Genomic DNA, 12,022 nt, shown 5'->3' with positions numbered 1-12,022 from the left:
GTATATGTACTCAATACTTGGTAGGGGCTTCTTTTGCTTTAATTACTGCCTCAATTCGGCGTGGCATGGAGGTGATCAGTTTGTGGCACTGCTGAGGTGGTATGGAAGCCCAGGTTTCTTTGACAGAGGCCTTCAGCTCATCTGCATTTTTTGGTCTCTTGTTTCTCATTTTCCTCTTGACAATACCCCATAGATTCTCTATGGGGATCAGGTCTGGTGAGTTTGCTGGCCAGTCAAGCACACCAACACCATGGTCATTTAACCAACTTTTGGTGCTTTTGGCAGTGTGGGCAGGTGCCAAATCCTGCTGGAAAATGAAATCAGCATCTTTAAAAAGCTGGTCAGCAGAAGGAAGCATGAAGTGCTCCAAAATTTCTTGGTAAATGGGTGCAGTGACTTTGGTTTTCAAAAAACACAATGGACCAACACCAGCAGATGACATTGCACCCCAAATCATCACAGACTGTGGAAACTTAACACTGGACTTCAAGCAACTTGGGCTATGAGCTTCTCCACCCTTCCTCCAGACTCTAGGACCTTGGTTTCCAAATGAAATACAAAACTTGCTCTCATCTGAAAAGAGGACTTTGGACCACTGGGCAACAGTCCAGTTCTTCTTCTCCTTAGCCCAGGTAAGACGCCTCTAACGTTGTCTGTGGTTCAGGAGTGGCTTAACAAGAGGAATACGACAACTGTAGCCAAATTCCTTGACACGTCTGTGTGTGGTGGCTCTTGATGCCTTGACCCCAGCCTCAGTCCATTCCTTGTGAAGTTCACCCAAATTCTTGAATCGATTTTGCTTGACAATCCTCATAAGGCTGCGGTTCTCTCGGTTGGTTGTGCAACTTTTTCTTCCACACTTTTTCCTTCCAATCAACTTTCTGTTAACATGCTTGGATACAGCACTCTGTGAACAGCCAGCTTCTTTGGCAATGAATGTTTGTGGCTTACCCTCCTTGTGAAGGGTGTCAATGATTGTCTTCTGGACAACTGTCAGATCAGCAGTCTTCCCCATGATTGTGTAGCCTAGTGAACCAAACTGAGAGACCATTTTGAAGGCTCAGGAAAACTTTGCAGGTGTTTTGAGTTGATTAGCTGATTGGCATGTCACCATATTCTAATTTTATGAGATAGTGAATTGGTGGGTTTTTGTTAAATGTGAGCCAAAATCATCACAATTAAAAGAACCAAAGACTTAAACTATTTCAGTCTGTGTGCATTGAATTTATTTAATACACGAGTTTCACAATTTGAGTTGAATTACTGAAATAAATGAACTTTTCCACGACATTCTAATTTATTGAGATGCACCTGTAATAGTGTGCCATGTCTTTTCTCACTGATTAACTGACAATTAAAAAATAAGTACACTGAATGCATCAAAGTGTTCTAAACCATTTATTTGTCTTGTTAGCAGTAGCGCCAGAGCATGCAGCGCAAAATGGAACAGAATCTGTTTGCGTTTGATGCGCCGCATCAGGCTCGTCCAGTGTAGACATGGTGTCAATCTCTCCAAGTTAGCTGTCTGTTTGTATTACAGTAATGTCTGTATAACTAGTACTGTAAAACTAGTTTAAACTTTCAGAAGGCTTTGTCAAGCCAACATTAACTTTTGTCTTGATAAATGTTACCCAACTAGTTATTTTTGCAATTCCATTTGGTGACATAAGAGGCACAGAAATTACACGCTTCAGCTTTAAACAACTGAACTTTAGCACAAAATCACATTTTGCACACCTGCATGAACCACAGCATACTCATTATCTTTTAGCAATACACCCACTAGACTGGACACCCTCGGTCACACACCTGGTTACACTGCCTTTCTGTAACACACCTGTGTGTGTGTGTCTGTATGTCCTTACAGATGTGAGGAGAATGGAGAAGAGAGTAAATCGTAGGTTTTTAGCTCTGTGGGTAAAAACAACTCCTTGTTTAACTAACTTTCACTAAAACCCCTTACTGCAGCCATTAATCCAGCTGTAAATGCTACGGTGGGCTTGTTTTGAAGGCTTACGGTAGTTAATTATACAGTAATTCATTCTAATTGAGGCATTTCAGCTTCTTTTCTGTCTTTGCACAAGGAAACTGGAATTACCAGTGTACCACTAAGGGCAAATCAAATTGCTTTTTAAAAACACCTAAGGAAAAAATTGCTTTTTAAAATTTCAAATAAGGGACAATTTATGCAGTCAGACACATATTCCATTTATCATGATAGCCATTGTTTTTTTGTTGGTTTTTTTTCACCTTTTTCACCCAATTTGGAATGCCCAATTCCCAGTACGCTTTTAAGTCCTCATGGTGGCGTAGTAATTCGCCTCAATCCGGGTGGCGGAGGATGAATCCCAGTTGCCTCTGTGTCTGAGACCATCAACCCACGCATCTTATCACGTGGCTTGTTGAGCGCGTTGCCACGGAGACATAGCGTGTGTGGAGGCTTCACGCCATCCACCGCAGCATCCACCGCAGCATCCACGCTCAACTCACCACACGCCCCACTGAGAACGAACCACATTATAGCGACAATGAGGAGGTTACCCCATGTGACTCTACCCACCCTAGCAACTGTGCCAATTTGGTTGCTTAGGAGTCCTGGCTGGAGTCACTCAGCACACCCTGGGATTCGAACTAGCGAACTAGCGAACTCCAGGGGTGGTAGCCAGCATCTTTTACCACTGAGCTACCCAGGCCCCCAGCCATTGGTTTTGGGACGTTAATAGCATCTTTTTGATGTTTATTGCCATTTTGGGTATTTTCAAAATGCATACCAAAAGCCTAGAGTGGAAATACACTGTGGTATACTAATGCAATTTTTTCAAACAAACCTTGTTAACTGCTCTAACTGTCCTCTAAAATCTCACTGCATGCTCTGCACTATTGGAATTCACAAATCTGAAAACTCTTTGCTACATTGTTTTTGCTTCCTCTACACTGACCTCTTTTATGTTTATGTCTTTCCTTTCGGTGTTACTTTTTCTCTCAGACTCTTTAGTAGTTTAGGAGAGCTTCACACCATCTCTCAGAGGAGTTATGGCACCACCTTCACGATCCGGCCTGGTAGCCGATACCCAGTAACCCGCAGGACTCCAAGTCCCGGAGCCACTCCAGAACGGAGTGAACCGCTGGGTCCTGTTCGCACTTTTGGCCCTCATCACCACCATCACACCATCCTCAAGTCCTCCAGCCTAAGCTTGCCCCAGGAGCCCAAGGAGGTGCGTTTCGTCATGAGGAGTGCCAGCGCTCGAGCCCGCAGCCGCTCTCCATCCCCCTCCCCATGCGCTTCTCCCTGCCCCTCACCGGTACTTGGAGCCCCTCTCCTGGCCCTGCGACCATTCAGACAGCGCCCACTAGCACTGTGGAGTAAGTATGACGTGGGAGAGTGGCTCGAGAGTGTGGGACTAGGGGAGCATCGCGTACGCTTTTTGGAACATGAGATTGAAGGCGCCCATCTGCCTGCCCTCACCAAGGACGATCTGGCAGAGTTAGGAGTGACACGTGTGGGACACCGAATGAACATTGAACGAGCACTAAAGCAGCTGCTAGACAGTTGAGGAGAGCAGAAATTGAGAAAATAGTTCAAAATGTCATCACAAATCATTTTAATTTTTACAATTAGAATTCCAGTTATCCCTACGTTTTATACTACAGTGTCCAGTGCACACACTCTTGTGTAAACCTAACTCCAAGCCATAATTTTTTTTTTTACCACACATTCACTGCTGAAACATATGGTGGGGTCAGTAGTCTGAGTCCACACTGAAAATCTGTATTTCAAAATCTAATTTAACTAGAAAGTTTTGAGGGTTATTCCAAGTCAAATCAGCCACAATTCAGAAATTTCCTTGAAATTTTTTATTTGCTAATACTTTTTCTGAAGAAAGATAAACTTAAATGATAATGAAGGACAAAATATTTAATACCATGGATCAATATTTAATAAATAATCCATTATTTTGTTTAGGGGGGTCAAAATAAAAAATGTTGCTTTATGATTTTGGAGTAAAACTACAGGTCAAAAACATAACCTAAGAAAGATGGCAACGGCATTATTATATTTTTACACAGAGATAGATAGGTCTATTACTAAACTCAGTTGACTTCAGCAGTCTTTGTTGAATTATATGCCAGTGGTGTGAGTCCAAAAAAGTTTAAATGTTTTTTGTGTTGTTTTTTCCAAAAATTGAGTGCCTGTAATATCCTTTTAGATCCTGGTTCAGAACAAAATGTCCTTGTTGTAGGAATTTTTAAGGCCCTTTTTTGTTAAATCCCAAAGATTTGAAAATCGTTACTTTTTGTCAATTTTTTATTGTTATTAAGACTTAATACTTAATATTAAGAATAAGTGACACATGTTGCTCCTCAGTTAGTGCAATATTATATCTAATTTTTAGATTTCAGAAATGTACACCTGCAAAGCTCTGAAATGCATCATTAGGGGTCCAAAAACCAAAGAGGTGTCAGAAACTGTAAATCATAGAGATTGCAGTCTTGGTTGGATGGTCACAAACTTGTTCTGCAGTCAAGAATCAATCATGGGTGATTATGGGCCACACACAAAAACGTATTCACTCATACAGTATCTTTTAAACGATTAAATGAATCAATTATTCTTTTTTTTTATTTGATTTTTTTATATTGATTGGTTTGGGGATGGAAGAGCCATAGACCTCTGGTTAAATTGACACAAATGACCCAGAAGGTTTTGAAAAAGTTTAAGCCATGAAACAGTATTACGCAAAATAAAGACAGTTTCTGTGCTATTTCTATGCCACTAATTAAATAAGCAAAGGATTCGTAGAGTCCATGGTGGTGTATGCTGTCATTAAAGTAGGGGGACAAACTTTTCACTCAAATTGTTAAGATGATAAGATAATTTGTAATGGAGAAAAACAAAAAAAACAATGCAAAATAGAAGCAATTTTCACAAGTTCACTCAGACTTTTGAACACCACTGTAGATATTATTCATGCACCCCTGATTTAAAAGGACAGTTTACCCAAAAATGAAAAATAATTGACCCTCATGCCATCCCAGATGTGTATGACTTTCTTTCTGCAGCAGAACACAAACAAAGATTTGTAGAAGAATATCTGAGCTCTGTAGGTCCATACAATGCACGATACGATCGCTTTGGGTGAGAAACACATCAATATTTAAGTCCTTTTCATTATAACTGTTTACTTTCGGTCGCTATAAAATGCACATTCATGAGAGATCCAAGTACACACAGCCTCTCACATGACATACAGTAAGTGCACTGGCATGTTCAAATGAAAGCAAAACCAACGAAGCGTGTGAACAGCGTTCTGTTGTAAATAAACCGAGCTGCACTTCCGGTTGTATCGCGTCTTGCTTGAATATGCCAACACGCCTACGTCACACGAAAGGCTGCGTGAACTCGGTCCTCTCATGAACGCGCAGTGTAGAGTGAATGAAAGTAAGCAATTTTAGTGAAAAGGACTTAAATATTAATCTGTTTCTCATCTCGCTTTAAAAGTAATTCATTTAACCACTGGAGTCGGATGGGTTACTTTTAATATGACTGTCTGTGCTTTTTGGAGCTTTAAAGTGCTGATCACCATCAGCTTGCATTGTATGGACCTACAGAGCTGAGATATTCTTCTAAAAATCTTAATTTGTGTTCTGCTGAAGAAAGAAAGTCATAACTATCTGGGATGGCATGAGGGTGAGTAAATGATGAGAGAATTTTCATTTTTGGGTGTACTATTCCTGGAACACTCACAAAATTACACCTCCTTACCACATTCTATAGTTTGCCGTACACTTACAAAAAAAAAAAAAAAAAATCGTGGAAAATACATGCTGGACAGGAGCATGGACCTACTGCGCAATATCTACTACTTAAAGCTACAGGTTTTAAGAGAACTGAATTTAATGGCCATATTTTTAATGGGTTTCCTGCACAATAACAAATGAAATAGCCAGCAAGCAGCCATTTCCTTCTCATGCATGTTTTACAATCAAATTGTGACAATGAAGGTGTGGGAAAACACTACAGACTGCTCTCACATTAACAGAGGAAGTGTAAGAATATCATCACCGTCTGGATTCACATGGATTTCCTACTTCTAGAAGAGAGACTTATGAAATGTAGTATCAGTATCCACTTGGGAGCAAATAGAAAGGAAGAGAATGGAAATCTCTCTTGTAAACAATACCAATGCTTCCAAGTGCCTGGAATTTATAGTATGTTCACCTACCATCTTGCAACTCAAAAAAGTATATAGCCATGTAAATGGTGACTGTAAAATGTATTGTTGCAATTGGACTTGGCATGTAAATGCAACATGTCCCAAGTAAGAAAGGATCTGACAATCTGCCCTAAACCAGGAGAAACAACTTCTCCCAATACAATACATGTGGCCTTGAGGTAATACTGCTGCCATCTCAAATTTGTTAAAGATAGATATTTTCAGTCACTACATTCAATTTTATATGTATATGATATATGGAGTTAGTTATATATTCAAAAGAGGAGAATGTATGAGAATAAGGTGAGATTTACTTGTCTTATGACCTGTGAGATTGTGTCATATTTGGTTTTACTTCACATTTGTTATTTTATTTGTCAGTTATCAAACCAATACCCTAACATGAACACAGTTACTCTTTTCCCCCATAGTATAACTTGTGATTTGTGAGTTATAAACACATAATCTTTGGACTAGTTGAACAGTTCTTTTTCATGGTTTAAAAAAAAAAAAATCATAATTACAAAAAGACCTTTGACCTTTGTCTATTATGAATAAATGCTTATATAGATTAACTGTTTTGTTTAAACACGATTTGAAATACTTTGAGTTGTAGGTATACACTTTTAAATGTTACCTTTTGTATTTGATTATTCAGCATCAGTCAGTCATTTCATGCTGATCAATTTGTGAATTTAAGAAGACAATATTTCTTTGACATGATCTATTTGGTCTGTATTGTGCAATTACTCATTTGAACTTCATATCAAGACTTTCGATTTAAAACAATATGAGCAAAATACACTGTATGCTACCTAAGGGCTTTTAACAAAAGACAAATTATAAACATTCAATATAATAATTTTTTACAAATCTGTTTGAGTGGTCATGTGGCGAAATTGCATGATCCCCAGCTATTAGTTAAAGGGATTTTGGTTCACCCAAAAATGCAAATGCTCTCATCATTCACTTAACCTCATGCCATCCTAGGTGTGTATGACTTTCTTTCTTCTGCAGAATGCAAATTAAGATATTTAGAAGAATATCTCAGCTTTGTAGGTCCATATAATGCAAGTGAATGGTGAACAGAACTCAGAATGTTCCAAAAAGAATATAAATGCAGCATAAAAGTAATCCATAAGACTCAAGCGGTTAAATCCATATCTTCAGAAGCAACATAAAAGGTGTGGGTGTGAAACAGATCAATATTTAAGTCCATTTCTACTTAAAATATCTACCTTTGATCAGCCCCAACCAGTAGATAGTGATATGCATGAAGAATGTGAATCACCAAAAAAAAGAAGAAGAATGTGGAAGTGAAAGTGGAGATTTATAGTAAAAAAGGACTTAAATATTCATCTGTTTTTTACCCACACCTATCATATCGCTTCTGAAGACATGGATTTCACCACTGAAGCCATATGGATTACTCTTCGCTCTGTGATGTACCATGACTTGAGGGCGGTGTTCAGCCGGTCCCGTGCCACAGCCCTCCCTCCTCATCGCCCGTACGACTGTGTGTTTGAACTGCTTCCTGGCACCTCTCCTTCTTGGGGACGGCTGTATTTGCTATCGGCTCCCGAGAGGGAGGCCATGAACAGGTATATCAATGATTCTGTGGCAGCTGGTCTCATCCGCCCTTCCTCATCGCCCGCAGGGGTGGGGTTCTTCTTCGTGGAGAAGGATGGCTCACTTAGACGCAGCATAGATTATCGGGGGCTGAGTGACATCACGGTGAAGAATCGTAATTCTTTGCCGTTAATGTCCTCAGCCTTCAAACTCTTACAGGGGGCGTCTGTCTTTACAAAGTTAGACCCATGCAATGCTCATCACCAGGTCCAAATCAGGAAGGGGGATGAGTGGAAGACGGCCTTTAACACCCATAGGGGGCACTTCGAATATTTGGTTATGCCTTTCGGATAGGTCAACGCCCCCACCATCTTCCAGGGGCTCGTAAATGATGTGGCTAGAGACATGGTTGATGGTTTTGTGTTTGTTTATCTTGACGATATTCTGATCTTCTCCCAGAATATCCAGGACCATGTGCAGCATGTCTGGCAGGTGCTTCAGTGACTGCTAGAGAATCGGCTGTTTGTCAAGGTGGAGAAGTGTGCCTTTCATGCACAGTCGGTTCCATTCCTGGGGTTCATCGTTTCGTCCGAGGGAGTGCGCATGGACCCTGCTTAAGTCAAAGCCGTCTACAGTTGGCCAACCCCAGATTCCCGCAAAGCATTTCAGAGGATTCTGAGGTTCACAAATTTTTATCAGAGGTTTATTAGAAACTACAGCCAACTCGGTGCACCTTTGATGGATCTCACCTCCACCCTCACTGACTTTTGCTGGTCCCCACAGGCTGCAGCCATGTTTTCCAAACTAAAGGAGCAGTTTTCTACTGCACCTATTTTAATAACTCCCGACCCTGCCAGTCAGTTCGTGGTGGAGGTGGATGTGTCCGAGGTTGGTGTTGGAGTGGTCCTCTTGCAGCGCTCTCCCTCGGATGGAAAGATGCATCCGTGAGCATTCTTTTCGCACCACTTAACACCGGCTGAATGGAACTATGACGTCGGTAACTGAGAATTGCTGGCGGTCCGGTTGGCCTTGGGCGAATGGCGTCATTGGTTAGAGGGTTCAGGGATACCTTTCATAGTCTGAAATGATCATAAGAACTTAGAGGACATCCGTAGCGCAAAACGCCTCAATTCTAGATAGGCTCGCTGGGCATTATTTTTCACTTGGTTTAATTTCACCCTTTCGTATCGCCCGGGCTCTAAGAACGTCAAGCCCGATTCCTTGTTTCGATGTTTCGAAATCGAGACCTCCACCATCCCACCGGATACCATCCAACCTGCCACTCGAGTGGTGGGCATGGTATCCTTGGAGGTGGAGGCTAAAGTCTGTGCTACGAAACACCATGCTCCTCGCCACATGCCCAGTGGGCAGGTTATTTGTTCCGCTGTCAGTTTGAACCCACGTCCTACAGTGGGGTCACTTGTCCAATGTTGCTTGCCACTCAGGGGTGGCCCGCACCCAGACGCTCATTAGACAATGTTTCTGGTGGCCATCGCTTGCATGGGACATATGCCAGTTTGTTGCCGCTCGCCCCATTTGTGTGACAAATAAGATCTCCTGTAACACCACGGTCGGGCTCCTTCAACCGCTGTCTGTCTCTTCGAGACCCTGGTCGCACATAGCCATGGATTTCGTAAATGGTCTCCCCCTCTTCCATGTCAACACAGTCGTTTTGATTGTAGTGGATCGGCTCTTGAAGGTGGCACATTTCATTCCCCTCCCCAAATTACCCTCAGCGTGGGAGACAGCAGTAGCAGTCATAAACCACAACTTCCGCATTCATGGCCTCCTGGTCGATGTGGTTTCTGACAGAGGCTCCCATTGTGTCACGTTTTTAGGCAAAGTTCTGTCGACAGCTGGGGGCTACAGTGAGTCTGTCCCCTGGGTTCCACACCCAGACAAATGGGCAAGCGGTGTGGACTAATCAGGAACTGGAAAAGACCCTGTGCTGTATGGCCTCCTGTAACCAGTCTTCTTGGAGTGATAATTTAGTCTGGGTCGAGTACGCCCACAACTCCTTTCCATCATCATCTACGGGGTTATCGCTCTTCCAGTGTAGCCTCGGCTACCAGCCCCCTCTGTTTCACACTCAAGAACCTGATGTTCAGGTCCCGTCCATACACACCTTTTTGAAGAGGTACTGTCACGGCTCCGGTGAGTTTGCCAGTTTATTCTGTTGTTTTGTTTTACTCTCTCCCTCATGTCTCGCAGGCCGAGCTGGCACGCATGATCAGTGTTTCCATGGGAACATCGATCGTTCCCAGGGAGGCTCTGATCATGCCACTGATTAACATGCTGCCTACACCTTTTCCACTCTAATTGCACTCCCTACTTAATCCTTGTGTGCCCTCACTGTCTTTGCTAGATTATTGTGTGTGCTGTCAAGCAACTAACCTTGCTCTCTGGGTCTAGTTGGTGTTGTCTCGTGTATCTGTTGGTTGCCTGTCTCTGCCTGCATGTCGGGATTGTGGTTACCTTCCAGCTTGCTGTATGCCTGTCCTCCCACCCACGAATCGCCAGTGGAGGATTCCTCATCACTGCCCGCGTGTCAGGAATACAACTGCCCACTTTGGCCTGGGCTTTGTTCTCTGCACCTTACCACGCTTCAACGGAAACTTCCTATGGATCTGCTCCTGACTTCCACAACACATACACCTGTCTACGAATACACTCTTCCTTTGCCCACTGCACAACCATGATGCGCATGGTGACTCAAACTTCGCCTTATGCTACTGCTGCCGGTGCTGGGATCTCCAGCCTTAAACATTTTAGTAAATTGACATTTTCTGTTGTTAATAAATCCTTTGAACTGTTCTCCTGCTTTTGGGTCCCTTTGTCTCACTCTCGCTCTGACACATCTGGGAGAGTAAATGAGAGAATTTTCATTTTTGGGTGAACTATTCCTTTGTCTAAAACTTAAAGGAATGTTCCGGGTTCAATACAAGTTCAATACAATACAGCATTTGTGGCATAATATTGATTACCATAAATATGATTTGGACTTGCCCCTCCTTTTCTTTAAAAAAAAGCAAAAATCTGGTTTACAGTGAGGCACTTACAATGGAAGTGAATGGGGACCAATTTTTGAATGTTAAAATATTCACTTTTTCAAAAGTATAGCCACAAGACGTAAACAATATGCATGTAAACAATATTCTACTGTCATAAAGTCACTTACTAACCTGTTCTGTGTAAAGTTATAGTCAATTTTACAACTTCATGCCATGATGATGTAATGTCAACAAACCCTAAAATGACTGTAAAAATGACAATTTAAACAACTGTACAGCTCAAATAATACACATTTTTTAACAGAAGAATTAATGCAAGTGCTTTTATAAAATTATAAGTGTCACATTTCCGCCTTTAAACCCTTCATAAATTGGCCACATTCACTTCCATTGTAAGTGCCTCACTGTAACCTCGATTTTTGCTTTTTTTTAAGAAAAGGAGGGATGAGTCTAAATTAATTTTCGTGGTAATCAACATTATGCCACAAATGCTGTCGATTGAGCTTAACTTGTACTGAACCCAAAACATTCCTTTAATATGTAACACATAGGCAACAACAAAGTTTAGGTAGAATAGGCCTTAAATAGCACTATGGCACTATTTACAATAAAGGGTCTCTTCAAGAGATAGATCATCCAAAAATTAAAACTCTGCCATAATTTACTCACTATCATGTTGATCGAAATCATTTGTGTTTGGAACAACATAAGGGTGAAAAAATTATAACGGAATGTTAATTTTTGGGTGATCTAACACTTAAAGTACTAAAATTAATGTTAAATATTTACACTTTGTACAATCTGTACTGTGAATATATAATTCTTTCTTTTAAATCTCACATTTTAAAATTCCAGATCATATTAAAACCAAGCAAACATCAATATTTTATAGTGTCAAAACTGATCTCGTATGTGGTTTTTAGTAAGCTGGAACAGTAGGCATTGCTGTGGTCATGCATTTAACCAACAGTTAAACTCTGCCAACAGAGGAGAAAAATCCTTTCACTCATCTCTCCTCCAGTTGGTAAATTTGCACAAAGATGTGGGTGCTACTGTTTATAAGCCATCTGTATAAAATATAACTTTACTTTCCTCATCTGTCCCTGTCCTTCTTCTCTCTTCTGACCTATTTTTCTCATTCACTCTCATACACAAATATGTAATTAATTACTGGTGTAAGAGAGGGGTGTGAGAAAATGTACACAAAAATATAATTTGACTTGTCTG

At 41.2% G+C, this 12,022-nt stretch overlaps 1 protein-coding gene across 4 annotated transcripts in view; it reads left to right on the top strand.

The window, feature by feature from the left end:
- The window catches only part of LOC127436646 (SH3 and multiple ankyrin repeat domains protein 3-like), a 43,920-nt gene extending 33,322 nt beyond the window's left edge, over positions 1–10,598 (top strand). For 2 of the 4 annotated variants that reach the window (XM_051690906.1, XM_051690907.1), the window contains 2 exons: positions 1,868–1,897; positions 2,987–10,598. In XM_051690906.1, the coding sequence (XP_051546866.1) occupies positions 1,868–1,897; positions 2,987–3,554 (598 nt within the window). In that variant the 3' untranslated portion in view covers positions 3,555–10,598. Of the gene's footprint in view, positions 1–1,867; positions 1,914–2,986 lie in introns of all 4 variants that reach the window. The other 2 variants (XM_051690909.1, XM_051690908.1) reach the window with 2 other exon arrangements.
- Positions 10,599–12,022: the final 1,424 nt, after the last annotated feature.

This window comes from Myxocyprinus asiaticus, chromosome 47, assembly GCF_019703515.2.
Source record: "Myxocyprinus asiaticus isolate MX2 ecotype Aquarium Trade chromosome 47, UBuf_Myxa_2, whole genome shotgun sequence".
Classification (NCBI taxonomy): domain Eukaryota; kingdom Metazoa; phylum Chordata; class Actinopteri; order Cypriniformes; family Catostomidae; genus Myxocyprinus; species Myxocyprinus asiaticus.
Note: the sequence above shows the minus strand (reverse complement) of the source record. Positions and strands in the feature narration are given on the sequence as shown.